General features: G+C 35.5%; 1 protein-coding gene across 1 annotated transcript in view; it reads left to right on the forward strand.

Moving 5' to 3' along the window:
* LOC133625347 (lipoxygenase homology domain-containing protein 1-like) overlaps positions 1 to 20,487 on the forward strand; it is a 145,757-nt gene that overhangs the window by 75,353 nt on the left and 49,917 nt on the right. Inside the window, exons 22-27 of the mRNA XM_061995648.1 lie at positions 1,020 to 1,230; positions 10,357 to 10,508; positions 12,273 to 12,351; positions 13,861 to 13,992; positions 14,458 to 14,639; positions 15,496 to 15,582. Coding sequence (XP_061851632.1) covers positions 1,020 to 1,230; positions 10,357 to 10,508; positions 12,273 to 12,351; positions 13,861 to 13,992; positions 14,458 to 14,639; positions 15,496 to 15,582 — 843 coding nt within the window. The remainder of the gene's footprint in view (positions 1 to 1,019; positions 1,231 to 10,356; positions 10,509 to 12,272; positions 12,352 to 13,860; positions 13,993 to 14,457; positions 14,640 to 15,495; positions 15,583 to 20,487) is intronic.

Below are 20,487 nucleotides of genomic sequence, written 5' to 3' on the forward strand. Positions count from 1 at the left end.
CCCTGAGCCACAAAGTACCTAGTTTTAACCTTGATCGATTCATCCTGCAACTGCAGAAACAGATAGAAGGCAGGACTGAGGGAATGGGAACAAGTTGGGAAACTTCACAAGCCAGCTTTACATCAAAGAAATATATACACCAAGCCACATCTTGAAAGATGTTTCTTCGCGATTGACTACTGGAACCACAGAATCAGGTAGCAAGAGAAAATCACAGAGAAGAGAAAGAATATGAGTAGCAGATAAAAGGAAGAAGAAAATTTCTGTTTTCAGCCTTTTTTTCCCTTACAGGGGAAACTATTGGTTTAAAAACAATAACAATCACTATCTAACATCTCCTGCACTTTCACCTACTCAGACAATGGCATGTCATATAGATGCTGTACTATCCCCAGTAGAAGATTTTCTTTTCAGGCATGAACACTAGAAGGGAATGATTTTATTGGACAGCTTCTATATAAAAATATGATGTAGAATCTCTTGGGATGTAAGATCTCTCGGATGTTTCCTTAAAATCTGATTAATTCTCCTTAAAATTTATATGTAAATACACCATTTTTACGTGGTGTATTTCTAATAGTGCTCAGAATTTTTAAAATTGACTAGGAAGACATGGTTTAGTGGTAGAAGTGGCAATGTTAGATTAACAGTTGAACTCATTGATCTTAAAGTTCTTTCCCAACCTAAACGATTCTATGATTCTGTGAAAGCTTTTGTACCTGCAAATAGTCTACTGAATCAGTGTAATACGTATGAACACTGTGCCTTATTCTGTATACAAATTTCAACAGTGAATGCCATCACTCTTTCTCTGATATCAAACCTCAAACATTCAATCTCCTCATTCATGTTAGAAAAACAATTTTTTATTGATTAGAATGGGGAAAAAATGTAGCCGTTATAAATCTGCCCCAATTCTTTAACTATTGAAGTTTGTTCAACTGTTGCATACAGCTCTTAACTACATTTGATCTGGCACAATGAGAATGGGATCCATTCATCTCTTTTTCCTCACATAGGATGAACTGGCAGATATTGGCTCAATACACAAAGTTCAGGTAACTGGCCCACATAGCAAGCTAAAACAGCCATGGCACTTAGATTTACTGCATATGAAGCACACAGGCACAAAGGAAGACATGCATTTAGCTTTTGACTGCTGGTTCAACCCTAATGAAGACAAATGTGTGGAACTGCCAGCTATCTACACAGATCAGGATCCTTTGCCTGGTAAGTTAAGTCCTTTTTTTGTTACTGGGGTCAGGATCTGTCACTGGAATACGGTATATCTCTTCTGGACCTGAAATTCCATGTGAGGATTTCCACAAGAATTTGATATTAAGGAATATAACAGTTTTGCACATACATTTATCACAAAAGAAAACAAATGATAAATCATTGGTAGAGGGATTATGATAGATGCTGTAACTGCTGACACCAACATAGGATTTGAATTCTTTCATGTTAGGTGGTGTTCCAGTTTTAGCTCTTCATTATTTATTATCTCTTCAAATTAATGCTATATCAGCTAAAGATATATGCAAAATATCATCTCCTCTGTGATATTATCTACATCTTCCTAATCACAAAGAAACATATGTGACCTAGAAACACGGCAAATTTTTTAAGAATGAAGAATTGCAAAGAATGCTTACAAAATAGATAGAATTTTTAAAATGTGTTGCAATTAGCCAGCAAAGAAATATCCAGGATTTTCAACTGCACTAGTGCTTTATTGATGTTGATGAGAAATTTACAGCACAGCAGGTAATATTCCACAAAAATCTATAATAAGTTGCATGTTTCTCTGCTATTAGTAACACATGAATACTATGAGAGATAATAAAGCAGTTTCTCCAAACTCCTCAGGAATATGGAGAGGAATAACCAATTGCATACTGATAACTTGATCACTAGTTATTTAAGAACAGACTTTCCATCTACCCAGCTCATTAGAATAAAGAGGCTTGATGAGCATAGTAAAGATCATATGTTGAAGCTTTTAGTGACAGTTAAGAGGTTTATTGCTAGAGGCTATGGTACAAAGAGTGTTCTGCTTAAACAGAAACTAACAGAAAAAGATGGAAATGGCCCAGAAAAAGGAATAAAATAGTCCATGTGAACTTTTGCACATATTCTCTAAGGAGATTTTCTTAAATACTTCATCCCATTTAAAGTTGAAACTTGAACAAATAAAACAATAAAGACCTTTTAAATGCCTAGTTTTGTGTGGGATTGCATAATTTTAAACAATTAGTAACCTTGTGGTCATTTACTGAAAAAATCTTACCATTTTAAATAACACCCAAAAAATATTGGATATTGGATGTAATGTGGGTAGGATTTACAGTCATTAATATAGTAAATATAAAGCTTGATAAAAAGCTCTGTTTCTCCAATTTGTTTGTAAAACAAATGGGGAAAATGATAAGCAATTATTTTAAGAATTAAAAATTGCAGAATTTTTAACTACATGTAAAAGTTAGAGAAATGTAAGCAAGAAAAATGTTCTAGAATAATTATCTCAAAGCCTTTATTATACTAAGGACCAAATGGAGTTACTGTCAGACAGCATTATCCTGAATTATAAAGCAGTTCAGTTTTGATGTGCATTAGAAAGCCAAGATGTTCTTCTTGAAAATTTCTAGGAAAAAAATGCATATATATATTCTCCCTAAAAAGTTATTCCATAGATGGGTAGCAACCACTAACCTAGGAACTTTCTCACAAGCCAATTTGTGGAGTCCTGTGATCTACAACTGGAAATAGTAATATCAGTTTCATTCTTTGTAGCCCAAATACTAATTTAATCTAAAATTTCTGTCAGCTTCTTCATTTTGTATTGCAGCTTTATTATCTGAGACAAAACAAAGAAAAAAATATTTTCTCTGTTTGCTCTCACTTTTCTTTTGAAAGAGGTATCCATTTATGGAGATATCTGTAATGAATATCTTGATAGAATAAATTGAAAGAGAACTTCCCCTCCCCCCCATTTCTGAAGGGTATTGATCATTGTTATCCCAAGACAAAGCAAATAACATTTACCTGACTTTACAGGAAGCAAAGTAAAAACGAATGTTTCAAATAAACAGTAACCTTCAATGTCAGTTGCCTGGTTGTAATGAAGACCATACTAATATAATTACTTACTTTCTAAACTGAGTGATTCCGTGAGATTTAGCAAGACAAAAATATATGTCCATGCTAATTTGTATTTTTCATGACAATTTCAGTTCCTTTGTTAAAATAAATGAACTATCCCAATTTTTCTCTGCATCTACAAACATATTTGTTCCATGCTTTTTGATCAGTTTCTGAGCTCTAATGTATCCTCTGTCCATGTCTCCTGCATATCAAAACCCTCTGGTGGGACATGAGGATGATTTTTCATGCCCAGTAAATTCCATCACAATTATTAGGTATCATTGAATCTACTCTTAATAATTAAAAAAACCCAACTCCAAACTAATGAAATAAGCAACACTTAAACATGAAACTCTGAAACTGCTTTTTCTTCCAACTGTGGAATAATATATTCTTAAGAATGCTTGTCCAAGCTTCCCTTGGTAAGTTATTGTAGGTAACTTATAAAATTACTTTAAAAATAAAGGTCAAATAATTCTATTGCATCATTTTTTGTTAGGTTCTGTGGGATTATCTCAGAGCTGAATTTGTGTTCTGGATATTAACTAGTATCACAGAAGCAAATAATTTTTTAAAATTCTTTAATCTCTCTATCCTAGTTTTGTGAGCACAGTATTTTAGTCTATCCCTACCATGGGCAAAATTATTTATCATACACCTTTTTGGATTTAGGATTAAAAGACAATGATTAATTTTTTAAAATTAATTCTGTGATAATTCTGTGCAGGACATTAATTTATATATATACATACTGGAATTAACACACTGTCATTGCACACAATAACAATAACAATAATCATTTTAGAAGTTCCAGTTAGAGTCTATATTTCTTGGTGATTTTTAGAATGCCAGTATTTGTGACTACATTTGAAGGCATGCACCGGAAGTTATATAGCCACAGGAGCTGCTTGAAGCTACAGTAAGAACTTTGCAATATATAGCTGTCAAAGTAACTATTGAAAATCAATGTTGTCCTCCCTTTACTAAAGGATTTTTAATATAATTTGTGAACTGGCCTCTTATAGTTGACCTTAGGCTCCTGTGACACAAATAAAGTTGTGTTCTGGTTTTTTTTCTTCTGGAACCTACTGACATCATGTTCCTATTTCCTTTCCCAGTCAAATCTGTTAACATAAGAATGTGAGGAGTTTTTTTAATATCTGTAGTAAGAAACATCTATATAACCAAACATTGATCATTACTAAAATTCAGACAACTTAATTTTTTAACACTAGATACAGTATAACATTTACACTGCTTTGTTAATCACAATAGATCATTATTCCATAGTACTGTACCGTGACGTGTTTGAGCATGAAGTAGTTGCTTACTACACCAAAACGGCACAAACTAGGCTGACTTAAGTGTAGAGCTGGTGAAGTGAATCATGATGTTCCACTTATTTTTACGGATTCAAATTCCTGCTCACTCAGGCTTTTTTCTATCACACGATTGTGTCAGTTAGATGAAGTCTGTAATTTTGACTAGATTCATAAGATCAGATACTCATCTGGCATAAACTGATACTATTGTTTTGAGCAATTTAGCTCTGTGGCTATACCAACTTGTACTGAATCTTTAATTTCATAGAAAGGGTGATTTTAACTTTTTGAGACCTCTTTTGTTATATGTTAGCAAGATTAGACGTGAAACTTAGTTTTCTACTGTTTTTCAACATAGAACCAAATTGAACATTTAAAAAATAACTCTGCTTACTTGCCTTTGATGCTTAGCTGTGTAATACTCATTAAAAGCCAGAACAGATTCAATGGGTAATTAACGACACAAAACTTATTCCTCATATTGGTTTTTTGTATTAATTTTACTGTTTTGCAGAGTAGAATTTTTGCAGAAGTATTGGAAAAAAAAGTCTCTGTCAACTATATCTACTACCTCTGAGACACAGCACCCTGAACTGCCTCATTTGCATTCTCATCCCTACCATTTTATCTTTCACAGGGGACCTGATAAGACACAAAGGAGAGTAGTAAGAGAAAAGAAGTTGAGAGCTCCAACATGAGAACAATAGTTCATTTGGTAGTCCCCTTCCTCCCCACACAGCTTTTCTTACTGTCTTCTCCCCTATGAAAAAATTACCTACATTACATGTCTTCATTACAAAGTTAAAATAACAACGGTGTAAAAGATTTAACTATGCCGCTGACATTCAGAAAGAATGTAATTGTATCATTTAAATCATTCACTCTTGAAAGGCTGTCAAGAGTTCTGTGGGCCAATATTACTGAATTATCATAACAAATTATATTTAAATACACAGTAAATTCAACCACAACAAAAGGCATATTCAAAGCCATGTCTTCTGTCCATTCTTTAATTCTTTTTTTTCCTCCTTTTTAAAGAGCGTTAGGTGATCACTTTTAGTTTCACTCTGTTCTGGCTTACATCTGAAACAGCTTTTATAACTAGAATGCAAATAATGGCAAGGCTGAACAGAATATATTAGTTTAGTAGATTTTTGTTGAGATATGTTGTTCATCTGTTAATCATAATGGTCCCAAACTCACCCTAAAAGATTCTACTTCATTTCCCTGTATCCCTTTTGCTTTGTGCTTTCCTTCATAGGGGTTACTTAGAATATTTTTATTTTGTTCATACAGTGGAAGACATTTCTGTCATACAAAATCTTTGAGAATGAATGAGAAATATTTTCTGTGACAACAATGAATTTTAAATTAAGTATCAATGGAGTCATCTGATACAACTGAAAATACTCAGCAAAAACATTAGATACTTTTGTAATTTTTTCAATGGGTATGTCGTTTGAATAGCACTTGTGTGATTAAAGCTAAGCTTATGATTAATGATTCTGGACAAAAGCTACAAAGATGACTGTTGAGCACTGTGATTTCTATCTACCCTATATGAGTTATCAGATCTGTAGACCAAACTCTTTCAATTTTATTCACACAAGTAGTCATCTGGTTTCAATGACCTACTAGCTAATATAATTTCAGCTGTGTAGTTTTCCAACAAGAGCAAGTCTGTGTAGTGACGCTAACTTAAATGCAACTGTTGTCTTTCATCGGGTAGTGCATATTTAACTGCCTTGAAGAAAAAGGTGAAATACATTACAGCTTTAGTCTAGGAAAACTCTTGTTTTACTTCTTATCATCAAATGTGAGTGATGTCATCAATTACAAGTACTTCACTAGCTCTTGGTTTAAATGATTTAAAAATAAAATCCCAGAGTAAGCCCCTGAAGTAAAGCAGTGAAAGAAATCTATTTTTCAGAAAACAGAGTTTCTCAGATGTCATCCCCACATGGTAAAAGCTGAAGAGAAACAAAGACATTCCAGAAGTTTATTGCAATGAGCACATCTTTATTAGTGGACTGATACAGCACTTATTATTTAACAAATACTTTTAGATATTATCTTTTCAATCCATATTCAAACCCACTCTTCAGAACCCTTTTTCCATTTATTTCACCTTTTTATTTTAGACATATATAAAGAAATAGCTACATAAGATGTCACAATATTTGAATTCAGGCCTTCTGATTATAACACTCAATATGAATAGCACCAACTTGTGAAAAGAGCTATAAGAAAAGCTTAAAAATAAATATCCTCAGAACACATGCTTTTTTCCTCTCTGTTTTCCCATCACCTACGCATGAAAATAAATGACAACCTTAGCTTCTGAATTCTAACAGTCATTCTCAAACCTACCAGAAATTTCTTATAATTACATCTTTTTAAGGGATGCACAGTTTGGTTAAATTGGGCCATTTCTGTCTTGCAATAAATTTGATTCAAGAAGCAAACAGTACTGAAAATATCAGATCTTTGAAGGACATATTCTTAGATGTAATTTGTGTATGCTGTGATGTGCTTTAGGCTGAAATATGTATTTTAAACTTAAATAATATGTATGTCAGTGCTTTCTGGCTTGTGAACTGTGAGACTGAAAGTGCATCTTAGTTCCTCTTTGGTTTCATGTCTGTGTAAAGCACCATTTTTCTTCTTTGCACTTGTCATGGTTTAGCCCAGCTAGCAGAGAAGCACCACAACAGTCTCTCGCTTGGTGCCCCTCATTCACTTCCACCCTCATTAGGATGGCAGAGGCCCCACTGAAATGGGAGGAAAAAGATAACTAAGGTTGTTGTGGATTAAGACAAGGGCAGGGAGGGCTTGCTGCCAATTACGGTTCAGGGCAAAACAAACTCCAGTACTCGACTTAGAGAGGAAAGTAGGAAAGTTTATTCTACTACCTACAAGAAATAGAATGGAATAAAAGCAAAAAGGGAGTAAGATGATTGAGAAAATTACAACCAGCACTTTAAGATCTCCCTCTCTCATCCCTCCTTTATGGGCCCAGCTCACTGCTCCCAATATCTCTACCTCCTCCCCCCTTAACAGCTCAGGGGGGCAGGGGATAGAGGATGTGATCAATCTCTCATAGATGGGCTCTATCTCTTCTCAGATGAGGACGATTCCTGGCATTCTTCCTTTGCTCCAACATGGGGTCCCTCCCACGGGACACAATCCTTAATGAACTTCTCAGGTGTGGGTTGTTCCCAGCAGCTGCAGCTTCTGTCGATACAGGGTCCCTCACACGGGACACAGTCCTTAGTGACTATCTCTGGCTTGGATTCTTCCCCTCAGTTGCATCTTCTGCAGATACAGGGTTCCTCCCTCGGGACAAGGCCTCTTCTAGGTATAATTTTAATGAGCAGCTTTGGCATGGGTTCCTCCCCACAGTTACAGCTTCTGTGAATATTGGGTCCCTCCCACAGGGTACAGCCTCCTCTGGCCATAGTTTTAATGAAGTGAATCATTGTCCCTGGCTTGGGGTTTTTATCAAAATGAGTGTCTGCCCCTGATATGGGGTCATTATCGAAATACGTCTCTGCCACTGATGTGGGATCTTTAGCAAAATCTCAGCTTCACCAGTTCTCTCTGTAGAATGCAGGGGAGTCTCTGCTCCAGCACACCTCTTCCTCTCTTTCCTCACTGACCTTGGAGTCTGCATGGTTGTTTTTCTCTCTCTTCCCACTCCTTGCACCACCACCAGCTGGGAAAGAATAAGAGATAGAAGAAGGAAGAAACAGGAAGAACCCTCCTCTTCCCACTTCTAAAAAAGTGATTGTGGAGGCATCTAATTGGCTCAGCCCCAGAAGTGGGTCTGGCTAAGAGCAAGGGAGAGTTTTGAGCAACTTCTTACAGGAACCATCTTTACAGCCCCTTCCCCCTTATCAGAAAAGGCTATCATGTCAAACCATGACAGCACTTAAACCCTTTCCTGGTAAAGCAGACATTATCCAGCCAGACAGATCCCATGGGCAAGTGGTGGAGTAGGGCTGGTAGACTTTCTTCAGCATGTAACTGTCACATGGTCCAGATGTTGTCTATGTTAGCCAGTGATGAAAGTTGTGGGAGTTGAGGCTGAAGAGTTTGGAGTAGTCAGAGATAGTTTAGTATTTCTAAAATGTTGGAATTTAAAGGTGCTCAGTCCTTAAAAAAAAAAAAAAAAAAAAAAAATCTTGAAGCTTGTGACAAAAAGGTTCAAGAGAAAATATATACATTATAGAATCATAGAATCATTTTGGTTGGAAAAGACCTTTAAAATCATCAAATCGAACTGCTAACCTAACACTACCACCACTAAACCACGTCCTTGAGCACCTTATCTACACATCTAAATATCTCCACAGATAATGACTCCACCATCTTTCTGGGCAGCCCGTGCCAGTGTTTAACAATTCTTTCAGTGAAGAAATTTCTTAAATATATTCCTCATATGTGTGCCTTGCTTATTACCCACATCTCAAATGTGACTTTGCATTTTACAGTGAATAAAAATGTTTTTCTCCTTCTGAGAAGTATTAGAAGAATGTGTTTTACAAACCTGTGTAGCTGCAAGATGATACCTTTTTTGCTTAAAGTAATGATGCTTATGGTTGGAAGTAGAGAAAGATTTAGATGATCTAAGTTTAGGCTAAATTTTAGTGTCTCTCACTAGAATATATAAGAACCCTTCATAAGTGTTTTCTACAGCACCTGCTGACTGCACAAGGATCATGTTCCTAATATAGCCACCGAAGTTAGTTTCTTAAAGTAACAGGAACAACTGATTTAATATTGTAAGTGTATATTTACAACACTAGGAGCAAAAAAGTCAATTCCCAAAATACTCTTCTTACATTTTCCTGGGCTCCTTCTTGGTAAAATGATGCAAATAACTATGAATATTGAGATTGTGACCTGCTTTTGTTTAAGTGTTTCCTTGTTTCCATAATAAACTCAGGGAATAATATAGGTCATTTAAAAAATGAACATTGGAATTTTTCATTCAGTTTCTTTGGAATTAATGCAATCTGGTCTTGTCTGCATCTTGTCTTCATGCACTCCCATGTGCTTGCATCAGAAAGAACCAAAGTAGCAGAAGATCCATATAGTGGCCATAGGTGTCCCTTCATGGTCTGTACTATAACCACAGCTGAAAAAATCACGAATGTGTTCACTTTAACTCAAATTTCACTTAACTGATCTGTACTTGTTCATTATCATGCAGTACATGGAAGATTTTTTGCAGACTGATACAATAGAGGTTTTCCTATTTATGTGTTAAAGCTGATGTTGGAAGAATTTAATTCATTATTTCTGTTTCACATTAACATGTTTTAACTCAAGAGCATTGTAATGATATTATAGTCTGACTATGAGAATGCTTGATTGTCCTGATGCATTTATTCAATGTGAGATGATTACATGAGTTTAAAACTTGAGTCTGTCAAGTCCCAGTGTTCTTTGAAGCCACTGCATAAGTGTATGCTTCCATTTCATTTTAAGGAGAAAATACTAGACTGAGAGGAAAGAAAGAAACAAAGAAATATCAGTAAGCAATCTTAGAAAGCAGAAGTTAGGCTTTCCAAAGAGCATGCAACATGAAGTATTTCTTAGAAAGGGATTCCGTACCTTAGGGGGAAGGGGGCAGAACATAGAAAGTCCAGGTTACTAAACAGGGAGTTTTACAGTGGGAATGTATTTTGGTTATGCTTGTCACCAGGACTGAAGAGACTTGTGCTCCTTGTTCAGTGGCACAGTATGGAATTCAAATGAAATTTGCAGTGATTTCCCTCAGGGGCTGGTACAGAATGAAATGTTGGGGAAAAAGACAAGAAGCATTTTCTCCTGCTGACTTTCTGTTTTTCTATGTGTTTTTCTTTCTTTTTTTTTTTTTTTTAAGTTGTGGAATACGCTATCCATTTGCACACAGGAGATGTGAAAAAAGCAGATGCCACTGGTGAGGCTTATCTTTGTATACAAGGTGAAAAGACTGACTCTGGAAAACGATGGCTTAACTCAAGAAACAGCCTGATCACTTTTGCTAGAGGACAGGTAAAACAATGAGGAGAAGTGTAATTGAATCTCTGAGTGTCTTTTTGTTAAAACTTATGTTTGTTTAGAACATTTCATGGACAGAGTATCAAAACTAGTAATGTTTTATACTTCACATAGACACAATTTTATCTTGTAACTTAAGAGATGATTGTCTCCATAGGTCATATGCTGCTTTTAAGCATCAGCAGCATTGTGCAACAGTGAAACAGTTAAATGGATGAGGTAATTTTGAGTCAGAGTAAATATATTCTAAAAGTTCTATTTTAATATTCCAGACTTTTAAGGCCAGTGAGGTATAAGTGCTCTGTTAAAATATGCCTGATTGATAAAACTGATAATATTTCTGTAGGATATCTTGCCTTGGTATCTACTTTAAACCATGACCGTTTCTTAACTTTCCTGAACAGTAATGCCAGTGTTCTAAGTTGAGTTTTATTTTTTCATGTTTCAAATGTTTCCTTCCACTTACCATTTTTAAATATGGTAAACGTATTCTTGCTCTTTGAGGCTTAAAGGACTTTTCCTAGAAGAGTAATTCCTAGAGTAGTTATTGGCATAAGAACAAAGTAACTAAAACCAAATTTCAAGTCATAAGGAAATAGCAGTTTCTCATCAAAATGAAAAGTCTAGCTGATATTTACTAGACCGTACAGTTCTGAGTTTAGTTTTCAAAGTTGTTTTTAACATTTTGTTTTAAGGGAATCATAAAATCACTTCAAAGTAGATAGGAATCTTCTTTCGGGGAAGGCAGAAGAAAGTATTTCATTGTCACCAGCCAAACCATAGCGGTTCTCTGATGCAGAAATCTAGAGAAATCTGCTTGCAATATGCTTCATTTATTTTTTAAATGTGCCTCTGTTTATTTTATCTGCTTTTCTTTTCACTTCTAAAGTTTGTAGAAGACAATAATTTTCATATGAAACCAAAACTAAATCTTTATTTGTTCATTATATCCTCTGTATTCCTGTTTTGTTTTGTTTTGTTTTTTTCTGTTGCAGAAAAGACTATGTATGCCCAATATGTTTGTCAAGAACAGATTAAACTGCTAGCTCAGATTTCACAAAATAACTTTGAAAATAATGACAGGACTCATCTGGCTTTAAGGAATAATGTAGGAAATTCTACAGATTAATCTTTTTGGTGATATAGATAATAATTATATATAATATATCCTAAAGATAATACCTTATAGAAATCTCAACAGCAAGATTGCTTGTTACAATGGATAAGGCATCAGTACAAACTGAAAGACATACAGGTTCCTGTTTCTTTCAAAAAATATGAACTGTTCTGAGCTTTTTTTTTCTTTTTTTTCTTTTTTTGGTAAGACTATATGTTAATTTTTCTTTTCAAAGAAAAGCTTGTATAGAAAAATTTGTGAACAGAACAATTGCCTTCTCAGTGGATCAAAATAACTTTCAGCACAAGTAGTAATTCTTCTTATTTAGTTATTTCAGTCCATGAAGGTATGACTTTATTGCTTGCACGTGTATCTGATGATCCCACAATTAGTTTTTATTAAATACAACAGCATTTTGAAATTCCAAATTTGTAATATTAACTAGATCAGAAAATAGCAGTTATAGCATGTAATGTTTAGTTATAAATTCAAAGACAATAGAATGACATAAACAAGATAAATTTGCTTCCATTGAGATAGAAAGCAATGACCAGACATACAAAGCTAAACTGATGGATATTCAAAAGCAGGTACATATTAAGTTTAAAAAAAATATAATTTTGATTGTTTTCATATTGCAGGTGGATGTTTTCAAAATTAAAGCAGTGTACCTTGGCAAGTTGAAACAAGTTCTTGTTGGATTTAAGAGTCTAAAAAAAGGTCAGTTTTTTTTTCAGTTAATGTATGCAAATAATAATGTAGGTTATCAGATTGAGAAGATACTGAAACTTCAGAAATGTCTTAAATTTAGGATTAAAAAAGTCATAAGTGTTTTTTTAAAAGTTCTAGAAAATCTCCATTCTCTACCAGACATTATTTCTATTGGACTACCCAGTTTGATTTTACTAGTGTCCAAAGGATTCCTAGGAAATGATGGTGTAAAATGGTAAAATTATACATTAAACCTTTCTCCATAAAAGTTACTATGTATTTCTGAGTGCAATCAACAAAGCTTTTGTTTTTCAAGAAACAGTTTAACATCATACTTTTGCAGGTTTTGACCTTTTTTTTCCTTCCTGTTTGTTTTTAGATGATGGACCTTTTCATTTTAAAATACTTTTTTTCAGGACTAAATACTTCTAGGTAAAGATAAGAACAGAAAATCAGTTCATCAGATTGGGTAGCAGAACATGGAAGAAAGGCTGCTCTGGCCTCAGAACTTTCTTCTACTAACCCAGGAGAACTATAGGGATTCTGTGTGCACGAGATTGAGTGGCAGATAAAAAGGCTCTGCTTCCTGTGACATTTTTCTTGTCCTCTATCCAACTCCACAGCAGCTATAAGAATTAAAGAAATTCTTAAAAATAAATAGCAACAGCAAAGTGTCATGAATTGACATTTTCTTCAATACTTCGGCTATAATTTTGGCCCATTGTATTTTAGATGCAACAGAACAGAGATTTTACAGATATTCTCCGTCTGCAGATAACGTTTATAATGGAGATAAGATTGTTCCTGGGAATAAGCTGAGTGTCTTATTCTTTCATCTTTTTCAAAAAAGGAAGACTTAAGATGACTCTGTAGGTTAAACACACACTCAGAAAACCTGATTTGGAGACTATTTCCCATCTATTTAGTAGATGGTAACATTAAAATGAGTGCTGAAACTTTCATTATCTTCACCAAGAGCTGGACTATGACCAAAGTTATCAAGTCTCTAAGATCTCTGTCTTCAGTTTGTTTCCAGATAATCAACATAGTGGTCTCAATTAGGAAAAAAGTTTTGTGCCTTGTTACATGGAATAGAACCTCACCAGAAAGAAAGTTGTGTGTTCAGTGGATTTTCTGATGGCTAATGTAGTAGAAATACTGATTCTTTTTCTTTTAGGAAACTGATATCATTTCCTATGGGGAATATCTTGTGTCTACAGATTTCTTAAAGATGTCTTTTCCTCATTTGAGATAGTAATAGATCATGAAATCAAATCTATCCGTATATTTATTTTCAGAGACTTTTTTACTTCGTTGAGTATTTTGGAGTACAGAGGAAGAAATAAAAACACATGCACACACAGAGAGTGTATTTTCAGAAGTCTTATTTCTTTAACAAATCCAGCAAAAGAAAACATTTTATTGATTTTCTAAAGATAGAGACTTATGGCTGTATACACAGAACAATTTGTTGCTTAAAAGGTATAAATTAATAATGTCCTGTTTATTTTCAATCAGATGAATGGTTCTTGGAAAAAATTGTAATAAAAGAAATCCTCTACCCTTTTTCGGCACATATCTTTGTTCACAATGACTGGATCAATAAACGCTCCAAGAAAGATTTTGTAGAAGTATCAATTCCACTCAAAGGTAATACCATCAGAAGTATCCTTCATTGGTATGAATCACTACTTTGTGTCAGGGCAGAGCAGAACAGAACCAGTACAAGTCTACCTCACAATGCAGGCAGAACCAAGCAGTGGTACTCTAATGGTGAGGGGCAGGGACCTGGGCAAAGGTGAATCATGCCTGCTGTAAACAAGGAAAAAAAATTATGCCTGGGATAGAGGACATGGAAATGTCAGTATTGAAAGAGTCTCCTCTGGTGGCATGTATACTCTACTTGGAACAATACAGAGAAGACAGGTATATCTCCAGAAGAAGTGTGACAGGGATTCATGAAGCAGATGGCCTGGTTTTCTATATCTCCACAGGGCTGAAATGAGTTGCTCATGCTGGATCCAGCACTACCACACAAGATAATCTTGTATCTTTTGGCTTATACTGCCATATAACTTAGACATGGGCCTTTATATATGTTTGTTTCCATTGCAGAAACATCTGTAACACCTCTTCTCACAAAAAAAATTGATACCAAAAGCAGAGGACGATGGCAAACATGGGTGCACTGTACACAAGTGCTAGAAGATACTCCTGACATTCAAGTGGTTGCATTTGGAAGAAAAGGGAAATCCCCTGCCCAGAAAGTTCAGAATCTGAATAATAATCCATTTTTGGTCAGTTTCTTTTTTTATTTCAAGTAATTTCAGTAAAGTACGAATTGTAGCAAACACATATGAAGTTGCGTGGAACAGTTTTTTGTCAGTTAACGTTTACACTTCCATATTTTAAATACACAGCACTTGGAGAACTTCTCACACATGGGCTAATACATATAATTTATGAAACTGTTCCTGGACATATGCCAACTATGACATCATTCTCCTTCTTAACTTAAGATTAGTAGACCTTAACAGTAAGGCAATAAACAATGAATCTATTCCATACCTCCTTTAAATTCTAATTCTCAAACCTCAGCTAATCTGTTTGTAGTCTTAAACATGACAACAAAAAAAGTTATTACATATCTCTTGCAAAAAAGCTTAACTACTGAAAGATGGAAAGCTACAAGCAGCAGATGATGACTTATGGAAATCAGCTATCCTTTCTTTTGAGCACTGGAATAACAGAACAGAACCAATAGTGAGGGCTAAAAATCATCCTGATTTCAAAATTTCAGTTCAAGTTTGAGAATAAAGATCCGATGGAGAGGAGGTAAATAGGAAAATGAAGATAAATGAGTAGTATAATGCATTTGTCATTGAAATATAGAATGTATCATGCATTTCATTGCTTTTCATGTGTTGGCCTAGGCCCTGAAGCTAATTCTAACAGTTAGAAATAAAAATAAATTATGATACAAATATGAGTCTAAAATAAACTACAGTCTTAATAGGACTTCCTCATCCTAACATTAATGTCCTTGACTAGTATTTTTACCTATTTTATTATCTTTTTTCCTGGGCTAAAGTATGTAAACCAAACTGTTACATACAATGTATAGTTGTTTTTTTTCCTTTATTTTTCTAACAGTTGACTGTTGGTGATGTTGGAGACATAATGAAAGTTTCCTTTGTGTTATCTGGTCCATGCTTGGGAAGAGGAATTAAACTTCACAAGGTATTTCAAGTACACTACATATAAACTCCTAATATTTTTCATAGTAACAGTATCTTCTGTTAAGAGATAGATTGCTAACTTCACTTTATACCATTCTATCAAGGCTCTGCATCTTTTGTCTCCATTACCTGGCATCTACAGATGATTGCCTACCACTTCCAAATCTCTTTGTAAGCAGATCTAACTTGTTTGTGCTTGATGAAGTACATACAACTATACCTATTCACTGATGTGCAGATCCATTCTGCATAGCTCATCATGACAAGGAAGGTAGAATTTTCTGCTGATGTTAGGAAATGTTAATCCCTGCATGGAAATACCAGCAGTCTCCTGACACAGAGCAACTTACTTGTGGAAAACAGCCAAGCTGATACTTTAGTATTTTTTATTACCACAGTCATCAGTGAGCCTTAAACATCTTATAGTTGTGGTGGTTTAACCCACAATCTGGATGTCAAGGGCCCACAAAAACTGCTCTATTACTCCCTCTCTTAAAATGGATACAAGAGAGAGAATATAATGAAAGGCTCATGGGTTGAGATAGGGAAATCATTTACCAATTACCATTGCTGGCAAAACAGTCTTGACATGAGAAAATTAGTTTTATTTATTGCTAATCAGAACAGAGAAGTGTCACGAGAAATAAAAATTAAATCTTAAAACACTTTCCCTCCATCTCTCCCTTATTCTCAGTTCTCTACCTCCTCTTCCAGTGGTGGTGTGGGACAGGGAATGAGGTTTATGGTTAGTTCATCAGAGACTTTCTCTATCACTCCATCCTCTCAGGGGAAGGATTTCTCACACTTCTCATCTTTCAGGATGTGGTCTCTCTCATAGGAGACACTTCTCCACTAGCTTCTCCAATGTGAGTCCTTCCCGTGGACTACAGTTCTTCCCAACCTGATCCAGCATGGGTTCTTTCCATGGGGTGCAGTCCTTCTAGACTTGAATGCCTCCAAAGAAGAACTAGTCCTTGTGGTTTTGAATGTCTCCAGAGAAGGAGACTACAACTCACCTAGGTAGCCCATTCCAGTGCTCCATCACCCTCACAGTGAAGTTTTTCCTTATGTTTCTTTGGAACTTCTTATATTCTAGCTTGTACCTGTTGCCCCTTGTCCTATTGTTGGACATCATTGAGAAGATCCTGGCTCCATCTCCCTGACTCCTGCCCTTTACATGTTTGTAAACATTAATGAAATAAATTGACAGCAAACCTGCTCCAGCATGGGCTCCTTTCTCCACAGGTCCACAGGTCCTGCCCAAAACTTGCGCCAGTGTGGGCTTTCCACAGGCTCATAGCCTCCTCCAAACATCTATTGCTCTGGTGTGGGGTTCTCCCAGGCTGTGGGTGTATCTCTGCTGCCTCATGGCCTCCATGGTTGCAGGGGCAGGGCCTGCCTCACCATGGGCTGCACCATAAACTGCAGGGGAATCTCTGCTCCAGCACCTGGAGCAACTTGTCCTCTCCCTCTTCACTGACCTTGGTGTCTGAAGAGATGCTCCCACATTCTCACTTCTCTCTCTTGCTGCATTTTGCTCCTTCACAGTAACTTTCTTTCCCTTTCTCAAATATATTAATCACCACCATTTCTCATTGGCTCAGACTTGGCCAGCAGCAGGTCTTCCTTGGAGCTTGCTGGTATTCTAGCAGGTTTTCACAGAAGCCACTCCTGTAGACTCCTGCTATCAAAACCTTGCCACATAAACGGCATAAAAAGGGATGAAGAACTGACTTAATGCTGTCAAGCTTACATTTCAACCGGATTTTAAATGTGTACATTTTCCCCAGATGGTCAGGAAGATGGAATAGAAAGCCATTGGACCTGACTATATTTGAGCTTCAGGAAAATACTTGCAGGTTTATGCAAAGAAAAATTGTGTCAAAGCACTGTGCCTGTAGACCAGGGCTGAAAAGCATTGTGGACATAGCATTGCATTATTCTGAACTTACTAGAAAAATGTTTTACTGAACTGGGCCACACAGTACCTTAACTACTTTATGGTTTTAAAAGATCAAAAGGTGATTTCCTAAGTGAATAAACAGTCCAGAAACTGTTCTGATGGGAAATGCTAGAGACAGATGCATTCCAGGCTAAAATTTGAATGACTTTATGGCACTCAAAGGAACATTAATTCTGAGTTTATGAGATCCTCTGAGGTTAGAGGAAGAGTTTATCTTGTTTGTATTTTCTCCCCAAAGACGTCTGTCAGCTAATTTTGTAGTCTCAGTGTAGGTTACAAGAAAGGAAATAAAAGGTAAGCGAAACTATTTCTCATTTTAAATATGCATCTCCAGGCCATTTGATAAAGGATTCAAAAAAATCTGTTGACGTTACCCTCACTTTATCCACTATGTGATTATGTAAAATAGGATTTCAGTCTCCAGAACCAGTGGCTAAAAGTATGACAGGAAATTCATAATGTAATAATTTTCTTTCTGGTTTCTTTTCACAGTCAACCTTCTACAAATGACTTTTGTTCATAGTTGTAAATAATTCCAAAGTTATTTAATAATTGCTTTATTAGTAGTTATAAATTGTTGCAGTCTATATGTCAGTAAGTTGCTATACTACTAGGTAGTCTCTTTACTAGTGCACTCACAAGCCACAACATAAGCTGCAATAATATATACTGATTGTGCCAGTAATATGCTTATAACATCGATTACTGATTTATTAGTCTGTTTATGAATTATTTAGATATGCAAGAATAATCTAAAATGTAACAAGTTTATCTCACTTTAATAGGACTCTTTACAGTGCAGTAAAAATTAGAGATGCTGTGTAAAAATAGAAAGTCGACAGGAGACAATCAGTATGTGTAAACTCACTATGAACCAATGGTCGAGCCCAGTTCCAATTTAAAAGAATTCCCTTCCTTGCTTTGTCCTTAAAGGAAAGAAATAATAGCCAAAGCCTCAGAAATTTAATGAAAATACTATTGCTAATAAAACCGTGAAGGCTAAAGAGCAGATAAAATCTCACATTCCTTTTGCTACTTGTTTTCTCTACCCTAATAGTTACAGAGTACCAGACTTCTTCTTGTTGATCTGTGATTTTCTATGCACATCTGGAAGAAATGATACAACTTGAGCTGAAATGTATTTCTTTTCTGTAACATTTGAAGATTTATGCACTGTAGAATAAGTAGCTTTTTCTTGCTCAAAAATGTAGTTTCTGACTCTTTCCAAAGTAAAAACCAAAATTATTTTTACTTTTGTATGGAATATAGGAACCCTATATGATTTTGAGATGAAGTTCATACTTAGATGTAATCTTGCAACTAAAAAGAATTTGTCAGATATATTTAAATTTAAGGCTAATGCCTGCATAAAATTACACACCTCATTTTTATTAATCCAGTTTCTGCAGGTCCTCTACCTGCATATGCAGGCAGAACATTTACTCCAATTTTAACAGAAACAGGAGTTTGTGATACTTTATGATATTTAGTTAGGAGTGTTGATAAAATTAAGGAGGATATTTAATAGCAGACATTTACTGTGAGAAAATTCAGTTCTTGCAAGTACAAAAGATGGGTAAACAGCTGTCCGCAATTTTAGTGGAATTTAATAATATGTAACAAAAAACATTGTTTATTCCAGTAATTAATAGTTTGAAAGCCTCGTTGGAGTTGTACCTTGCAAGGGAGGTCAAGGACAAGAAGGACTTCTTCAAATATATTGCAGATAGAATTAATACTAGAGGCAATGTAGGCCCATTACTGAATGAGGCGGGTGCCCTGGTGACAGCAGATGCAGAGAAGGCAGAGTTACTGGATGCTGCCTTTGTCTCTGTCTATACTACTGGAAACTGTCCTCAGGAGCCCAAGACTCCAGAGGAAGTCGGGTCAAATAAGGAGTTTTGTTTAGTTGATGAAGACTGGTTTAAGGATCAGTTGAGCAATCTGGATGTACATAAATCCATGGGCCCCAATGAGATGCACCTGCGGATGCTGAGGGAGCTGGTGGAAGCCATTGCTAGACCACTCTCCATCATCTTCAGTAAGTCATGGAGAACAGGAGAGGTGCCTGAGGACTGGAGGAAAAAAAAAAGTAGAATTGTCAATTTTCTAAAAATTTAAGTTATATAATTAAATTATACAGATACTCATGATTTTCAAAACTTGTACTTGAAGTCTATGTAAGGAAATCTGTACTCAGGATGTTCAAACAGTGGTATGTTTATCCTGTACAATGAGCCACAAACATTTGTTGCTGGTGTCAGTAGTGTAGTAAGTTACCACAGTAATTTTGGGAATCCTTAGCTAAGAATTTCAGTTACCTAATGTCCTGAAGAAAGTAAGTTTTTGTTTCATTTTGTTTTGTTTTTAATATCTTGGATATAATACTTCTATACAGATAGATTCTAAAGGCTGAAGAAACAGTTTCTGCAAATGTGTAGTCATTAGCTATGTGTCAGGTTCAATCCTGCTTATAATAGTTCCCATAAATACTTCTACATATGTTTGATGTTTTGCCATTCTGTAGTTTATAACCTGTCTAGGATAAAGTTAATGATCTGAGTTGCTCTCTTGTGAATCTGATCTCCACATTGACTGTCTCAATAGCTAGAACAGACAGGCTCGCAAGGCTGTGCTTCCTCAGTCGCTTTGGAGAACTCACAAATTTGGAACCTAATTTGTTCAGTCTCCACTGACTATTTAAAGGCAGATGGACTGAAGTTGCACCTGAGCTCACACCTTCTATTAGTATTCTTCAAATGACTTATTCTATACAGGGAGCCCTGAAGGCCACTTAACTTCTGATAACCTAATTCTGACACCCAGTTCCTGACAACTTTGAAAGTCCTAGCTGAGATATAACAAGTCACAAATAAACAAATAAAAAGCGCCAAAATAAATATTTTTGCAAAAAGGATATATGCTATTAAGATTGATATAACT

Source organism: Colius striatus, chromosome 4 (assembly GCF_028858725.1).
Source record: "Colius striatus isolate bColStr4 chromosome 4, bColStr4.1.hap1, whole genome shotgun sequence".
NCBI lineage: Eukaryota > Metazoa > Chordata > Aves > Coliiformes > Coliidae > Colius > Colius striatus.